Here is an 18,772-nt window from a genome sequence, read left to right on the forward strand (position 1 = left end):
AAAAACAATTATATGGATCAGAGATATGAAACATATCTACATAAGGCCTCTCTAGCATGAGGACTGTACAACTGTTGCTTCATAAATTGTATCTCAACTGCTAAGAGACAAAGAGGCCTCAGGCAGCAAGGCTCCATAGCATTAAATTCAAGTGCATTTATTTTTGTTTGTTTGTTTGTTTGTTTTGAGAAAACTCAGTTCACTGATCCGCCATCAGGTCTGTTAGGAAGCTAACATCAAAATGGAAGTCATGACTCAGCTTGTGTGCTTTGATAGCAATGGAATACAGTTTCTGGACTTGACCTGCAGTTTGCAATTCAACTTCCCTATTTCTGCTCACACCCAAGAATCATTCGCTGTTTAAGGACCTTTTGAATATAAGTTTCCTGAGGCAAACAGTACCACCTCTCCTGTGAGCTCTGAAAGCACCAGTAACAAACACTCTACCATTACTCTCTCCACAACACGCTAAACACATCACCCCACAGACTGGATGCACCCATCAGGTAGTGTGAACATTAAAACTCAGAAAGAGGAGGCAAAAAGATCACAATTGAGAAAAAGTAACTCTTGAAGTAAAGTCCACACACCATTCCCCAAAGCTGGTCTAAGGCATTTTTTCCCATTCTCAGATTTTAACAAATAAGCTCGCTGACTCAGAAAAGTCACAGTGCTTCACATTTTCTTAGAATGGTGACGGCTTTTCCACTATGCCTTCCACCTCTTCATTTTCTTCCCTCCCCATCTGTCACTTACTCCTCCACTCTACTCTCATTTTATTTCCATCCCACTCCCAGCTTGTCCTTTCTGACACCACACCTGAGTGGTGAGAAAAGGACTTTAGCCTCCTGAGTAGGCAGAAGGAACAGCCCCTTCTTATCTTTCAACAGTACTACCAAACAAAATGTCACCCAGGAAATATTAACAAGCCAAGGGAATGACTGCGACCTAAAGGAAACAAAATATGTCTGATTACTTTTTACTTAAAATGCTGAAACTTACATTCCTTAATTTTTATAAATAAACTATGCTGTAGAAATTTCACAATTGTAGTTACTGAAAAATCATTGAATTACACATAAGATAAAATGAATTTATGGCATATATATTATACCTTAATATGATTACTTTACAAAAATACTGTGACTTAAGGAATAAAGGTGTTGATGGGTGGCAAAAAATCTGTACACTAAATTATATTTCTATTACTTTCATTGTTATAAAATTATTTTTAATATTTGGTCAAGAAAAGCATTGAATTTTTCTTTTATGAAATAAAATGATAGAAGCCCATGTAGGTTCAATACAGCTTACTGATGAACAAGACCTTTATGAACCACTATGTGTGCAGTAGGTTTTTAAAGTATGTTTTTCAGAAGGGATAACAATGTCATGTATGTCATAGCAATATTTTGAGGCAGACAAGAGATGTGATACAAGAAAAGAGGAAAGTCATAATAAAAATTGTTACACTTAGAACAATTTTTAAATTTGCTACACATATTCGGAGGAAAAATTCTGGCATAAATGCAAAGATGATCAGGATTCTTATAATGAACAATAACCCAGCTGTGGAGACACAAAGTAGGACTTATTATGCCCATTTCATATACAACGCACAGAGTACAAGGAAATGAAGGGCATAAAATACCAGAAAAGGTTTTAGGAGGGAATCAGGAAAGCCTTAGCATTTCATTCATTCATTCAAATGTGTTAATAAGTACCTAACAGGTACTGAGGTTAGGAATATGACACGTTAGATCACACCTCCTGATCTCAGTTTCAATTCTATGCAAAGGGGCTGCAAAGAGGTTAAGAGCACTTTTTGCTCTTGCAGGAGAGCTGGGAGAGATGATTCCCAGCATCCACATGGAAGCTCACAATTATCTCTAACATCAGTTCCAGGGGATCCATACCCTCTTCTGGCCTCCATGAGCAATGTATGCATGTGGTATACATACATACATACATACATACATACATACATACATACATACATACATACACACATACACACACACATACATACATACTATGTAGGCACTCTGATATACAGAAACTCTCATAGATGGAAAAATAGATAAATCTAATCTAAAATTTAGAAAATCTATTAAGAAAGATAAGGAATACTCAAAAGCTCTGTAATTACTACTGGGGAATAATTTCCGAGAAAATTAGAGGATGTTATGCAATCATTTATCAAGGAAATATCTTAATCTAATCTAAGTACTAGGGATAGAGTCCCTACGGAAGCTGACTTGACAACGGCAACTGGAAGGACTTCTGTGGATGAAGAATGAGGAAAAAAAAAAAAAAAAAACCCAGGCAAAAGGACAAGCTTGGCAGTCTTCCTTGAGAGAAGTCTCTCTCAAGGAAGTGAGCTCCCATGTGTGACTAGAGGAACAGGGAGGATGGGATAGGATTTTGTATGGCCTTTGGGATGAATATGCAAAATGCCTTTGAAGTGGAAGAGGCATTCACAACAACAAAGGCAAATGCATGGAGACACAGATGTATGGCAAAGGCATTTTCTAGAGAAGCACCTATTGGTGGAAATAATATCTGGAAAAAAATGGAAGATGCCCAACAGTGCAGGGCCTTTCATTACATGAAAACCAGCTGTACTTTATCATGGTAGAAAGTGAGATGTTATTAAAATGTTTTAAGCAGCTGAATACTATCAGTTCTGGATTTTATTAAGATGGAGCTTACTGAAGGCAGGTGGCAAGGAATGAACCAGACTGAAACAAGTACAGTTACAAAGCCATGCAATATTCTAGGTGAAAGATACTTACAACAGAACTTGTACTAAATGCCCTTCCTAATAGGAATCATTAGTCACATGTAATAAACACCACTCATTTATCATAATGCAGAACTAGAAAGAACTCCTTTCGAGATTCTGAGACCCAGAAACCAGAATTTGTTAACCACCAAACAAGACTCTGCACACTGATTTCCAAATGCTGTCTGGTTTGGTATGGTGGAACTGCAGTACCAACCACAGGACAAAAACCACTGGTATATCCAACAGTTGACTCTCTGTAGCACTCTAGCTAGTTTTCAGTCATCCTCTGAAAAAAAGTCATGACACTTTATTAATAAGCTTTTTCTAGGGGAAGAGAATGAACCTTAATACTGATAACTTAGAAAGAAGTTTCCAAAACTTCCTCCTGGTCCCCATTTTGTCTCTAAACTTGCCTCTGCTTCAAGCATCTGAATATAGTAAAATAGATTTTCAAGTTCCTTTCTTCCCTTTCTTCTAGGTTAAATATTCTTAGGTCACTCAATGGCTCTAGGACCACTCATCCTTCAGGTCATACTCAGTGTGGATAGAACACACAACACTCCAGGTTCAACTGAGCAGATCAAGTTCAAGTGAAAATATCACTCTAAGTTTTGAAAGTCTCACTGATATCCTACTTTGTCTAATAAAGAATTATTCCTAAGTTTACAGGCACATATGCAATTTAAATATAACCAAAACCTCCAATTCAGCCTGCCAAATAATATTCCAAAATGGTATCACAAAAAATTAGATATTACAAACATATAAACAACACCAAGAGTTGGTAAAATGAACTTCTCAAAGCCACACATAGCCTACCAAACAATTTTGGCTTGCAACATAGAATAAAAGACTGCAGATCTAAGTAGAATTCTCAAAAGAAGAAATACAAATAGATAGGATTTTTAAGTGTTCAACATAGTTGGCCACCAAGGAAATGCAAATTAAAACCACTTTGAGGCTCCATTCACCCTGGCAAAGTGACTATCATCAAGAAAACAATCGCTGGGCAGTGGTGGCACATGCCTTTAATACCAATATTGGAGAAGTGGAGGCAGGGGGATCTCTGAGTTTGAGGCCAATCTGAGCTACAAAGAGAGTTCCAGGACAACCTGAGTTGTTACACAGAGAAACCCTGTCTTGAAAAACAAAACAAAACAACAACAACAAAAAAAAATCAAAACAAAAAAATTAGAAAGAAAACAATTGACAGAAATTTCTGGCAAGGATGTGTTGAAAGAAAGAATCTCATTCCAAATAGAAGGATAAACTAGCAACCACTATGGAAATCAGTGTAAGGTTTCTCAAAAACCACAAACAGAACTACCATATGACAAAGCTATCCAGTGCACAAGCATGCATGCACACACATGACTCTCTATCCTATGACAAAAATACCATCATGCCCATGGTCACTACTCTAGTCACAGTAACAAATGGAATAAGACTAGCTATCCATCACTGGATGAACAGATAATGAATCTGAATTAAATATATACTGATGGAATTTTATTCAACTGTTACTAAAAAATGGAGTTTGTAGGAACATGGATAGAAAAATAAAGTAACTCATGTTCAGAAAAAAAAATCTTTTTTTTTCTCTCATATTCAGATCCCAGATTCTTAGTTTTATACAGTGTACTTATGCAGAGTGTGTGTAGATATCAAGAAACAAAAGGGAGAGCCATTTTAATGAGTGTAGAAGATGGGTTAACAATACAGGAGGTAGTAAAGTAGAAGGGAGAATACTAGGCAGTGAAGGCTTTAAGAACGGATGGGGTCAGAAAGATCAGAGGAAAGAGATGAGAGGGGATTCAACCCAAATCGAGTATGTATGAAAATACCCTAAGGAAACCTACATTGTAGAATAATTTTAAAAGGCAACAATAACATAAAAAATAAGCTCTTAGGAACACTTTGGAAAAGCTGCCCAAGTCTTTTCCCCACTCATCATTTTGCCTTACCTTCTTCCCTTCTCACAGAAGGACACAAAATTCTTTATTGGTATACCCAAGCTCTATGTATGGTTCATTGCTGTCCACTAGAACCTTCTATAATAGTCACACTGTTGCATTTGTACGAATAATATGTCAGCCACCAACCACAGAGGAATAAGCACTGAGTACTTGAAATATGGCTAGTGTAACTGAAAAAGTAGTTCTTACTTTTTCTTAAGCTTTAATTATAATTTAAATTGACATAGCTACTTCTGTATTAGACAATGCAACTCTGCTTATACTCAGAGTGCTTTGAAGTTTATCTTCATTCAAAGATAGTAGGTTTTTTAAACATACATTAATTTTGGAAACCTGAATACAAGGTTGCCAATGCTGCCTTTGGAGGGAAGCCCACATTTAATTCAACCTGCCTGCAGGAGAAAAAGAAAATTACCTCCCGAGAGTTCTCTTTTATTTCCTGAGGTCAAACAGATCATAATGCCACTATTTTGCCACTCAATTGTCATTAAAACACATGGTCAGGTAAGTAAGAATATTAGTCAACCAAAGAACACAGGAGAAAATTATGTTCTCGGATAGGTTGGGGTTGTGAGAGTAAAGAAACTATTTTAAATGATGTTTATCCTACAAATACCCTAAATATAAAATTCAGAAATCTGGACCGAACCTTCTGAAGAAGGCCCAGTGCACCTATGTTACTCACTGCAGGGCATCCTCTGCATAGAATGTGTTGGACCACATTACCAAGACTGAAAATTGACCCCAACTGACTTGTGTGGTGCAGGCTGCTGACACAAATGTTTTCCTTAGATGGTCTTATGAGGTCTCATCTGTGTGCCTGCCTACCAGAGGTTCTTGAGTGATTTCAGCCAAGCTCACCTACATCAAACCATGTTACTACAAGCCATTGATTCCTTATAAAGTTATTAACAAGCAGTATGAGGAGTTAACGTGGGGCGATTATGAACCCACTGCTACCAGTGTGTGTAACCACTGTATTTTGTTCATTCCCTCCCTAAGGGAATGTCTGATCACATTTTTCAACTTCCATTTCACAATTATTCTATACATGCAAAATATGATTCCGAGAAATGCACACTCACATCCTAAAATAAATGGCATGAGTAATACATTTCTATCACATGCCTACAAAGGTTGTTTTCCCATCACATTCAAAGAAACAAATGTAGAGCTATCTAGGACAAAAAAATGTATGTATCATTTGGAATTATAATTGTATTGAATTCATGACCCCTATTATGTAACTGTGTGTCACTGTCTACTTCTTAAATAAATCTACAAAATTCTGAGGAAATAAACAATGAAACAAAGAAAATACACAACTTTGTACAACTCATTAGAAAACTTAACAAGTAAATGGGGGAAGGAGCGCTCTCAGCTGGAATTACTCTGTACCAGAAAGCATTCAAGGTGAAAGTTACCTTTTGCCTAAGTAAATGTGAGATCAAAAGTAAAGAACTAAAACTTTCCACTCATAATTTAGCTTTTATGGTCTAAAAAGCCCAATGATTTGAACATTTGTTAAAATGTTGTAAAAAACAAACAAACAAACAAACAAAACCCAAATATTTCATTGATCAAACCAGTATTTATTCAGAATAACAGATAGATGCACAGGAAAAACTGCTGTGCTTCTCTATAAGCCCAGACTCCAAGTAAGTTTTCATGTCACTGTGAAGTCCAGCCTACATGACGCCAACACCAGCACCAAGCAGCTCTGCTTGTTTTTATAACTTTCGAACAGAACACCTAGCTATGGAGGAGTTCCAGAAGGAGGAAAGGAAACAAATGTCCATTCTCCTTGGCACTGAATGACTAGAAACAAGCTATTTACTTTATTGATGTCAAGGTTTAAAACAAGGACCATGAGTTAGTTTAAGAGATGGGACTTCAGTAGCCACTGCTCACAAGGAACCACGGTCTGCTTTCACTCTCCTACGTTATTTCATGTTGTGGTCTAGAAATGGTTTGTACAAGTGCAGAGAATATGGTCAGAGAGTACTCAGACACAAATAGGACATCTGCATCACAACCATAACCCAGGACTACCTCGATGGGGGGAGCATGAAGCTCATGAGAGAGGTCAGCAAAAGCTAGAGCAAAACAGTGTCTCAGGACCAGGACACTTGTGAACTCATAGCAGCTCAATCAGTATTGTAGCAGAGAGGTGGAAGGAGTCTGGGAACCCTTTACCCTGGCGAAGGAACTATGAACAGATGACAGCTTCAGGGGAGGGAGAGTCAGCTTTCTTTAAGGGTTGGCCCCTAGGAAGCCAACCACACCCCAGGAATATATTTGGGCAGTACAAAGTAGCTTTCATTATTACAAAGGATATGAAGTTGGGAAGTAGGGAAGTGAGAGTGGATCTGGGAAGCATTCCGGGGATGAGATGGGGAGGTATGATCAAAATGTAATGTAGGAAATTCCCTGAGCATAAAACTATTAAAAATGGTTTGTGATACAAGCAATCAAAATGATCAACTTAACTCTGTGAAATAAACGTAAGCAGATTAAAAAAAAAAAAAAAAAGACATCTTAAAACTCCATAAAAACCAATGGCCTGAGTAAACATTATGATTCTTTCATGATTTGAGGGAGGAAACTTGGATTTTTTTTTTTAAATTTCACTGCCTCAAGATATGTATGAGATACCGAAGAAAAGCATTTTGCACCCAGAAAATATATGCTACAAAATATAGCAGGCCAAGTATAATTTGCCATAATCTAGCCTTTAACCGAGAAGTATATTTAAGAATCCCAGGACTGTAATTTTTTAACAGACACACATAATAGCTATAGACCCTACAAGACTAAATAGCCCATAACTGTTCATATGTACTGTATTCCTTTCTATACTGTATGAATTTATCAAGTGTAAACTACTCAGTGAGCTACTGTTCAGCATGACTTAAGCTACAGGGATATATGATTTTTATAGCAAGAACTATGCATTATTTTATGTATTAGGTGTAGCATGAATCATAATTGGTCTTAATAATAAAAACCCAGAGCCAGATATCGGGGTAAATGCTGAAAGATCAGCAAGCCTCAGCCACCTCTTACCCTGCCAACTCCTCAGCCTGAAAGGGGCTGAGCTCCTGTGTCCTCCCACCTTATATTACTATCTCTACCTCCCCAGTGCTGGGAGTAAAGGCGTGAGCCTCCACCACTTGGCTCTGTTTCTCTTTTAGACTGGATCAATCTCATATAGCCCAGGGTGGCCTTGAACTCCTGATCTTCTTGCTTCCACCTCCCAAATGCTGGGTAATTAAAGGTGTGTGCCACCACTGCCAGGCCTCTATGGTTAACTAGTGGCTAGTTCCACTCTTAACTCCAGGCAAGCTATATTTGTTAGAGAACAAACAAAATATCACTACAATTAGGTTACATCAATTAAAATGGATTGTGCTACATACATGGTCAGAGAGAATATGTCATGTAAACACATACCATGGTTTGTAGCAAAAACAGCCATTCCTTTCATTTTATGCATAGCACTGTATCTAGAAGTGACTGCTAGCTTTAGGTGGCTAGCAGTTTTAGTTTTGGGTGGCTATGGAAAACTACACTTCTAAGCCTCCTTATAGCTATGTGGGGACAAGTAACTAGGTCTGGGACACTGCAAAGAGGGCAGTACAAGTGAACATCTTCTACATTCTGCCCTTCAAAGGACAAATATCCCCTCTTCTCATTTCTATAGACAGGGCAGGTCCCAATGGAGCTAGAGACAATGAATGTGAAGATAAAAAGTTTACAGTATCCTGAAGTTACCAAGGAATTAGTACATTTCCTTCTAGAACTGTTATATAAGAAGAATAAGCTTTTTTCATGAATAAATCAGTTAGGTAAGTTGAGCTCTATTAAAATGTCCAAATATCCAGTTAGGTCTTTTACATTATCACCAATTCTTAATTTTTTACAATTTATTTTTATTTTATGTGATGTTTATTGTTTTGCCTGCATGTATGTCTGTCTGTATGAGGGTGTCAGAAGCCCTGGAACTGGAGTTACAGATAGGTGTGTGCTGTGGGATAATGCTCTTGTACACTGTAAAGATTTGTCATGCGAAATGATTTAACAAAATGCTGACTGGCCAGTAGCCAGGCAGGAAGTATAGGCAGGGCGACCTGACTAGGAGAATTCTGGGAAGAGAAAGGGCGGACTCAGGAGTCATAAGCCAGATGCAGAGGAAGCAAGATGAGAATGCTGCACTGAGAAAAGGTACCAAGCCACGTGACTAAACATAGATAAGAATTATGGGTTAATTTAAGTGTAAGAGCTAGTTAGTAATAAACCTGAGCTACCAGCTGAGCATTTATAAGTAATATTACACCTCAGAGTCAATTATTTAAAAGCAGATGCTGGGTATTTGGGAATAGGCAGGCAGGTGTGAGCTGCCATGTGGGTGCTGGGAATTGAACTTGGATCCCTTATAAGATAAGAGCAGCCAGTACTCTTAACCACTGAGCTATCTCTTCAGCCCCACCAACTCTTATTAATAAGCCCTTATTATGAAGGTAGCTCTAGAGCCTATCACAGAAACTGGGAACTGTATCCCCAACAACATAAAGGACATAAAAAAGGCTGAGCCAAAAGTTCAGAGTCTGGCTAAGCTCAGATTCGTTCTCACACTGCCTCCTTTCACATAATCTGTCACTTCTGGTAAACTGTTCCTTGTTATCAATGCAGGTTTCTGCAAACTAGAAATGTTCACTAAGAAGAAAATTTCAATGATAATGTTACAGACCTATAACATACTATAGCACACTAGGAGTTTGAAGTTCTCAAAGGTCTTGGAACATTTAGAACTATGAAGTATATGCTGTTTGAATCTAAACAATAGTTACAGGGACATATAAAGGACCAAGATCATAACTGCTCTCCAAAGTGGTTCAACATTTTTTTTTTTTTTTTTTGAGCTGAGGATCGAACCCTGGGCCTTGCACTTGCTATGCAAGCGCTCTACCACTGAGCTAAATCCCCACCCTGTGGTTCAACATTTAGGTGCTTGATATTTAACACTTTAAATCTAATAGGTCAAGATAATGGCAAAAATAAATACTTCTTTGAATTCTTCCCAAATTTTTCTTCTTTTCCAAATGTCTTAGAACCCAAACAAATTCCATTTCTGTGAAAGTACATTAGGAGAAGAGGGACTAGGTATTTACTATACCAGATGATATGTCATTACATATGATAAACATTTTAAGGCAGAGTTAGTCTCATTCGATAGGAACACAGGTTTACAGAGCTAACATTCCCAACACAAATCAATAAAGAAGGGCTTTAATTTGATCCCACATTAACAGAAATGCTGTCCCTATTATCAAGATATAACAGTGAAACATAGATTTCAATTTACACCAGAGTAGCCTTAAAAGGTGCAAGCTGCTGGAAGAGGGAGGTAGGTGTGGGATGGGACAACATACACCAAGGCAGCATTTGCTGGCATCATTCAATGTGACTGAGGACCCAAAAGGATTAAGGGTCTACAGGGTCTATCTTGAAATTGCTCAAGAAAAATAACCAGATGTCCAGCTAGTTCAGACTCTTTGGGCTCAGTTTTAACTTAACAGGAAGGGAATTAGAAAGATGACAAATTCTCATGCTTGCAAAAGGCAATGATTCAAATGGATTTAGAAGCAGTTCCTGGTCTTCCCAAAAGAGAATTTATAGGCCTGTCTTTGCTGACACTGCTGTAGCTAGAGCTGTTATACTCACAGGAAGGACATGTGATAATGCCCAAGTGAGGAACCCCTTCACCCCACAGATTAGGAAACTGAGGCTGAGAGAGACAAAGTACTTGCTATAGGTCACACAGCTTGGCTGGATTAGACAAAGCCATGTGATCTGTAGCTGGGAAGCCAGGACTCAACCAAGGTTATGACTGCCAGTAGCTGGCATTTCTTCTTTATAGAACTGAAAGCTTGGAGGCAGTTACTTATAATTCATTGCCTGAAAATGAGATATAACATGCAAAAGAACTTCCATAGGAATTACCGTGAGATATATTTTATGAGGACAAAAATCTGAGAGCAGAGTACAGATCTATCTATTATCCAAAAGTGGGGAGAAGAAAAGGTTCATACAGATGAGGGTTCGTGGTTATTAAATTCTGGTATTAGGGATCCTATGAAATTCTAAAATCTAGTAATCCATAATTATTAACTTCTAACAGCAAAGATAAATTATTATCTTTGTCTAATGCTTAGGACTTCAGTAGTAACTATGTATATCAGCTCCAACTTTTAAAGTTGTAGTGAAATATATTAGAAAACTATTTTTCTGTAATTTTAAAACTATAGATCAACTTTAAGTGTATCTGAGCTAAAACTTGGTTTTTAAAGAAAAAGGTTTTGTAGTTAAAACCACCAAATGTACTTAATAGTTGTAGTTACTACATTTTTGTAAGTCTGGAAAAAAAAACTATACACAATCAAAACCAATCAACACACGGAGCTAAATTAAAGGCAGACAATCTAGAGGTATATAAATTTACCTCCTGTTTCTGTCAGACTCCAGACTCAACTCTCAAATGCTCAAAGCACCTCCACCTACTAATTTGTAGCTTGTGCACAGTCTCTAGGGAACACCTTCCTTTCTCCCCCGAGACAGAATCATTTAATTTTTAAATAAAAACATTTAAAAATAAAATCAAATGCCACAGCTGCCTTTCTGGCAGCAACACTGTCACACAGAGAGCTGGTGTTAAAAGATCAGATTAAGAGCCTTCAGTCCTGGCACTAGCCATGTAAGAGTGATTTTTCTGTCGCCAAAGACACAGGAAATAGAATCCTTCTTTCTCTAATAACCTGCCTCCTCCATGCCCTCCAGATTAAGGTCCATCTGGCCTCAGGCAAGAAATGAGGTGTCTGCCTACAGAATACCCTAAAATACAAGATAGACTATATTCAACCTCAAATATCAATGAGACCCTGAACTATTAGAATAAACCCATTTGTGGCTTATATTTTAAAAGGCATACTCCCATTTTAGGAAATTAGAAAGAATGAAAGAAGAAAAAATATACACAGAATTAGGATTTAGGAAACCATGATGTAGGGTCATTATGTGTATTAAGGACTGAAATCAAGAAATGTCAAAACCTCAGGAAAACAAATAGATAAATGTTGAAAGAATGAGGTCTACCCTCTCAGAGGAGAGCAGAAAAGAGTTGCTAATACCTTCCCCCATGGTTTTTCTCTATGAAGTACAACATCCTCATCCACTTAAGTTCAGTCTTGCTTAGCCCTGCTACCATTGCACATTCTGTTCTTACTGGGACTGCTCATACAAACAACATAACTCCTGTGGGAAAATAAATTAGTACCTCCAGACCACCTTTCATTTCTGACCATAATCCACAGATCGCAGACACAGACAAACCTGTCCTAGCAATTGCATATAATGGTCTGTACCTGCTGAGGCCCCAAAACTAACACCACTCCTAGGGATACTTCTAACTTTTCCCTTCTACCTTTGGGTATTACATCTCAGCCTGGTTATAGCTTGGAGGGTCACATACTCTTCTCAATCTCTATCTCTACAAGTAGAACATCTTAAACTAAGAAAAACTCACTAATCTAGGTGAGACCTGAAACAGTCAAGCTTCCCAAAGAAATGAAAAATACGGGCTAGAGAGATGGCTAAATGTTGAGAACACTTGCTTCTTGAGGAACTAGGTTTTGTTTCCAGCATTCACTTGTTGGCTTACAGCCGCGGGTAGCTCCATTTTTAGGGATCTACTGCCCCCTTCTGGCCTCTGCAGTCACCAGGCACATACGTACACACATACATACATGGAGGCACACATAGACATAAAGATAACTAAATCTTAAAAAAAGAAAGAAATGCAAATATGCTTCTTGACACTTCATCAAAAGACATCTAATACAGTCACAGGCAAATACTAAGTAAAAATAGGTAAATGAGGATAATGAGGTATAGTGGTCATAGCTAAAAGGGAAAGAAAAACAGAATGTGAATTAGGAAGTAGCAAGGTTTATGAACAGTGTGCCCTTCCTCAACTAACAGTTACTCAAATCTAAACCCGGTTTGGACAAATTAAGTCAGACAGAAATCCACATGTCTATAAAGCATGTACAAACTCAAATACTGGTTTGTGACTAATCCCAGTACATTTAATGTTAGACAAATGTATAAACAGCTGTTTAGAAGAGCAGAGACAGAACACAGTAACTAAAAAGTGTGGGAAGGCACCTTCTCTTTTCAAAAAAAGTACCAAGTTCTGTGGCCCCAGGACTTTATATATATATATAAATAAAGGATTCAATAATCCAAAAGCAAACCATCCCTTTCCAGTATTCTCTATCTACCCAGAGCAAGCAAATAAGCAAAGTAAAGGAAGAGGAGGCTACAAGGAAACCATCAAGCACTAGAAAGGTAGACCCTCCTTCACAGTGGCATGAATTTTTGACAGTATGCACTTTCCCTGGTAGTAAGCAAAACAAAACTGGCGAGCCACATACCAGGCATTAGCCCATAAAAAGGTTCCTATCAGCAAAGCCTAAGCGACACTGAGATGAGTACACTGAATTTATCTTGGATGCCTTTTCTAAATACACAGACAACATAAAGAAGTAATCATTAATTTAAAATAACTTTTAAAAAACAGTAGCCAAAAGTCCCATTAGTTTATTCACAAAGTGAAGTTTTTCTATCTGATAAGTCTTTTGCTGAGTCTCAGTGCTCACTGACAGATGTACAGATCACGCTCTTGTCTTGCTGGCAATTTTACCATCTCTGTGGTTAGATGGCATTATAGCAAACAGGCACAATTCTGAGAAACACTACTTTTAATAATGGCAGCAAAATATTTTAACAATTAAATTTTACTTAACAAATATTTCATTAATAAATACATTTAAATTATGTTAAACTGAATATTAATACGGTTCAAAAGTTGGAATAGGAACACTGCATCCTAGAAATGTGAAATATGAACATCAAGAAAATGGCAAGGCCAGAATCAGGTCTATAGTCCCTCATCTGCAAAATCAGTAAAATCGCAACAACTTCTAGCCATCAGATCAACTATCTTACCTCTTGGGACAGGAAAGGAATGACCTGTGCACAGATAGCATTTAGTCGTTTAACAATCTCTGCCTGCAAAAAAGAGAAAAACAATAGAAGAAACAGTCAGCTAGTTATAGACACCCAAAATAACTGGATGATATTAAAAGACACTTGTATTTTGGCTGCAGTGCCTAAGGAAGAGGAAAACTACCTTTTGAGCAAGCCCATTAAAAAGACAAGTGACAACAGAGCCACATAAGCAGCAGGATTTATTAAATAGCATTCATCTTAAAATTTAATCTTCAAGCATCAGGGTAATATAAAATGAATTTAATCTGTATGACTAGAAACCAGTTTTCAAAAGCTTTCATCAGAAAGACTGTTGCCCAATCTAATGGTTTTTTCAAAACCCTGTATCTTTAATTCAGATACCACCCATTTTTTTTCTCTACATATCCCAACTGTTTCCATAACAAGATTAGACTTCCAGAGTTGTGTACAAATATTTCTTTCACTTCCCTACCCTCTCTTAAGTTCAAGCAAGCCTTGAACTTAACAACCTGAGATCCTCAGCCTCCAGGGTGCTTGAATCTTAGGTGTGGGATGCTGCACCTGGCAGCCTTTGCTTGTCAACACTTCAGTGGGGCTTTTATACTTAGCTTCCAAACTCCTAGGAGGTGGGTGGGGGGGCAGCATCAATCAAGTAAACTAATGTAATTATTAATTGCTGAGTAGTAGGATATTTTCAAACAGTAACGGTTTCCAGATCTGTCAGCCAGGATTTTCAGTGTGTAGTTTAGAACATGCTAAGGTCTTAGTACACTTAACACTATAGAAGCTATTCTTTAATTTTTTTGGAAATAGAGGGACAAAATGTATATACCTTGTATACACAATTCTCCTGCCTTGGAACTGGAGTTTTAAAACAAGAAAGAAAAAACATGCTGTTACATATTTTCTTTAAAAACCTGTTCAGAACTTTACTGATGTTCACCTTAGTATGCATCTTTAGATGGCATGTTATACACTTTACAATATGCAGAAAGCTTTTAATATATGCACATATGTGCACACAAAATTGCTCATATTTTAATGATGGGGTAGTGAAAGAGGGAGGTTAAGAAATGCTAAAAAACAGAAAATGTAAAGCAATTACTATTCCTGAGACATTCTTAAAATAAATTTCATCCAGAATCAGTTCATTTTATGAAAGCACACAAATGTTCTTTTTCTTGCTAAGTCATTCTAGAACAACAACACTGCTTATGCAATTGAGGCTTCCTTCTTTTTGCAGCAACCCTTTTAACTTTGTAGCTATGCCAGCACCTTAAAACCTTCATCAGCCAACCCAAAACAAAAATTCACCATGAAGTCCCCAATGTAGGCTTTCCATTCCAGCCTGCACTTAACGAGAAAGACAAAGCCCAGAACCAGTAAACAGCAGTGACTAGAACTTCACTGTGCTGCCCTGATTTAATTTACTGCCCTGGCCCCACGGATCATTTAGCCATCCTTTAAGAATGCTTAAACCACCATGAAAGGCTGCAGTGGGAACCACCAAAACCCCTCTCCACCTGGATGAACATTCCACAGTGGTAATGGAGTTAAATTCTAAGGTAAGCTAAGAAAACAGAACAGCATTCAGGAGGCTGAATGTTCAGTGTCTCAAAGGCATTTGGTGGTTGGGCTTTTGTAGGGAGAGCTGGGGGTAGGAATGAAAGATAATGAGACTTTGGGGCAGACCAAACTGATGATTCTTATACTTAGAACCATCTGCCAAGCATATTTTCCTCATTATGTTGTTTACATAAATAAAATAGTCCCTTGCTAGGAGGGTTGAAAAAAAGTATGTGGGCATGTAGGAAAACTGAGTTCTTTAATTTGCCTACATAATGTAGGCAGTAAAAACTAACTCAGGAAACTCATTCATCTGGTCAAATAAAAAACAAGAGGTATTTGGTGCTTTAATAAGCTATTTTATGTCCAAGCACCTATTTAAGGCAAAAACAAAAAACAAACAAACAAACAAAAAAACCACCAAGATAAAAAGAACAAACGTCTTAAACACTAAAAATTATGTATGTTAACATATACACCAACAGAAAAAGAAGGGTAAAATCTTCAAACTTATTCTTTAAAGGTCTCCTTTGGTCTAAAAAGACTTCTTAATTTCTTTATGCTGTCATGCCAATAGATTTTCATGGACAGGCTAATTGGCAGCAAGGGGGTGGGGTATGTCTGTGTGATTTCATACAATTAAGCAGGCCATTCCTCACTTTGAAAGCTAAAGTTGCCTCGGAAACACTACTGCTTCCATGGTCATCTAATTTCACCTCTTTTGTCCCACAGGGCCAAGCTTTGAGGAGGCATCATTTATTTTCAGGCCTTTCCACTGGGCTTCAGCGATCAACCAGTAATACTGTGGACACACACTTCTAATGGCCTATGTTTTGAAACTGAGTCTAATCTAATGGTGTGGGGCCCAAACTCCTTTTCTAGCACAGCCATTAAAGGATGTAGGTTATTGCTGTTGTCACCATTGATATTTGTCATTGTAATGTAATTAGGGCCCTAAAATGATGCATTACAGCCCTTGGCACAGCTTCTATTAAAATCTTTTCTTCTGCTCACTGAACTGCGACCTGCTTTCTGATGAATAACAGACAGACAGCTTTAGGGTAAGAAGCAGATTCATCAAAGAAGTATTTTTCAGCTTTGGGGAAAGAGGGAAAAAGACAACCTAGGAGGAAAAGCCACAATACACATTTGAATTGCATCTGACCACTTGAAATTCTGATTGCATCTGATGAATCTGGCTTAGACAATATATTTCTAGTCTTTGAATCACATGGTTAATCAGGACTCTAATCTGCTATCCATCAGCCTATGCCAGTTCTCTGGCTTCCAATCAAATTTATAGGTGATGTGGGTCACGCATCCCTGAGCAATGCAGTCACAGATAGCCCATTGAAAAAGGCAAAGATGCTGAAATACTGTGCGTTGTTAGAATTACCGGGAGTTATTATAGCATTGATGCTTTATAGGCACTGCTAAACTACTGCCTTTAACACCCATGATATTCCAAATCAGCATGAATAGTCCTAATAAAAGGACAATTGTTCATGTCACATGACCAAAAAAAAAAAAAAAAAAAACAAAACCCTCGTACTTTGACAAATTCATCAAACAACATCTGACACTTCTATTGCATGTTCTCTGTTCACGAGGGTGTACATTTAAGAAAAGCAGTTGATGGGGCTGGAGAAATGGCTCAACACTTAAAACTGCTTGCTCAAGACCAGGCTTCTGTTCCCAGCACCCACACCTGACAGCTGACAGGGCCGTTAATACTAGTCCTAAGTGATCAGACACCCTTTTCTGTACACACTGGCACGTGCAGATATATCAGGCCCATACAAATAAAATTTCCTTCAAATTTTTAATAAAAACGTAAGTTGAACACATTTTCCCACCCTCAATTCATCATTATTCTATTTCTTTTTACTTTCTTCATATCATATTCCATTCAAAAGATTCAATAAAATGACAATCTTCCCTGCCAAAAACAAACAAACAAACAAACAAACAAACAAACAAAAAGCCATTTGGTTTTTGGCAAAATCCCTCTGAAAAAAGTGACAACAAAAAAGACATTTTATGAAAACCCTGTGACTATGCATTCAACATCTGGTACTGTGTGCTGTCATGCTAGCTCTAGAGAAGGATGGGACAGAAGTGTCACCAGCCATCATGACGAGAGAGACACAGGGGAAATCTCAAGTCACTCACTTTAACTCTTATACACAGGAAAAGATTTTTTTTGCAAAGTAATAAAGCTTTATTTCATTCATTCATTCATTTTGAATTTTTGGGACAGGATCTTGCTGCTACTTAGCTCTGGCTATCTTGGAATTCACTATGTAAACCAAGCTGGATAAAAGTTTTTTTTAAAAAAGTTGCCCATTCACTTCCTCCAACAACAAGAACTGTCTGTGGATACTCAAAGCATACTATATTGAACAATATGAAAGTGTCAATGGCACAACTTTTTTTAAACTTGTCTATACTTCCCTCAGTGAGTTACACTGAAACTAAGTCTCTACTGAATCACTAAAGCAATGTTATCCTGGTTCATGTTTTGAACTCACTTGTATGTCATTTCACTGCATGGTGAAGTGTGCTATAAAGTGTCAATGCACAACTTGGTTAATTGAGCACTTTCAAGTACCCCATTTGTCCTAACAAGGTACATTGGTAGTGCTCATGCAGCAATATGCAGGACAATGTCCTTAAGAGAGAACAACAGTGACCCTGTATCTCATGAAACTATCCCAATCTGTCCTTAAAGATTTTAAGAAAATTTTCTACAAGTATTAAACTGCGCTCCTCCCTCTTACCTTTGAGCTTTCTAAAAGTATTTCTTTAAAGGAAACCTTAGATAGCCACCTATTATTACATTACCTGAACTTTGATATTATATTTAATACTGCTCCACCATCAAGAGGGATCAAGAAAATGCTATATTATACAAGGAAAGATTACTGATCCTTGTACCTAACATTCAGTAAGTTATACAAGGTCAAATCACTGCAGTTTTCAAGTCTGAAAAAACAATGTAACTAATGTTATCAGTTATGCTCAGCTTCTCAGAGAGGAAGGGCAAGAAATACAGAAAGAGGATGAGAGGGTTCAGCAGGAGCAAGCAAGGAAAATTTGCTTCTCTGGTGACTTTATCCTCAGTTTTCACAGAACAGGGTGGAGCTGGTTGAGAACCTGATTACCGGTGCTCAGCAAGCTTCTCTCCTCAACACTTGTCTGCCAGTATCACAGCAAGTATTGTCAGTTACTTTGTTTCTTTTCCTTCCATAAATATACTGGAGCCTTTCAATGCTAATTTACAATTACACATTTTCACACCTAGGCATAGGAATAAATACTCCTTGTGACAACAAGTGGAAATAATATACCT

At 37.7% G+C, this 18,772-nt stretch overlaps 1 protein-coding gene across 7 annotated transcripts in view; it reads right to left on the reverse strand.

Annotated features, from left to right (window-relative positions):
- Tle4 (TLE family member 4, transcriptional corepressor) overlaps window positions 1-18,772 on the reverse strand; it is a 138,698-nt gene that overhangs the window by 92,654 nt on the left and 27,272 nt on the right. For all 7 annotated transcript variants that reach the window (XM_036206775.1, XM_036206768.1, XM_036206762.1 and 4 more), the window contains exon 5: window positions 13,831-13,893. In XM_036206775.1, the coding sequence (XP_036062668.1) occupies window positions 13,831-13,893 (63 nt within the window). The remainder of the gene's footprint in view (window positions 1-13,830; window positions 13,894-18,772) is intronic.

Source organism: Onychomys torridus, chromosome 1 (genome assembly GCF_903995425.1).
Source record: "Onychomys torridus chromosome 1, mOncTor1.1, whole genome shotgun sequence".
NCBI lineage: Eukaryota > Metazoa > Chordata > Mammalia > Rodentia > Cricetidae > Onychomys > Onychomys torridus.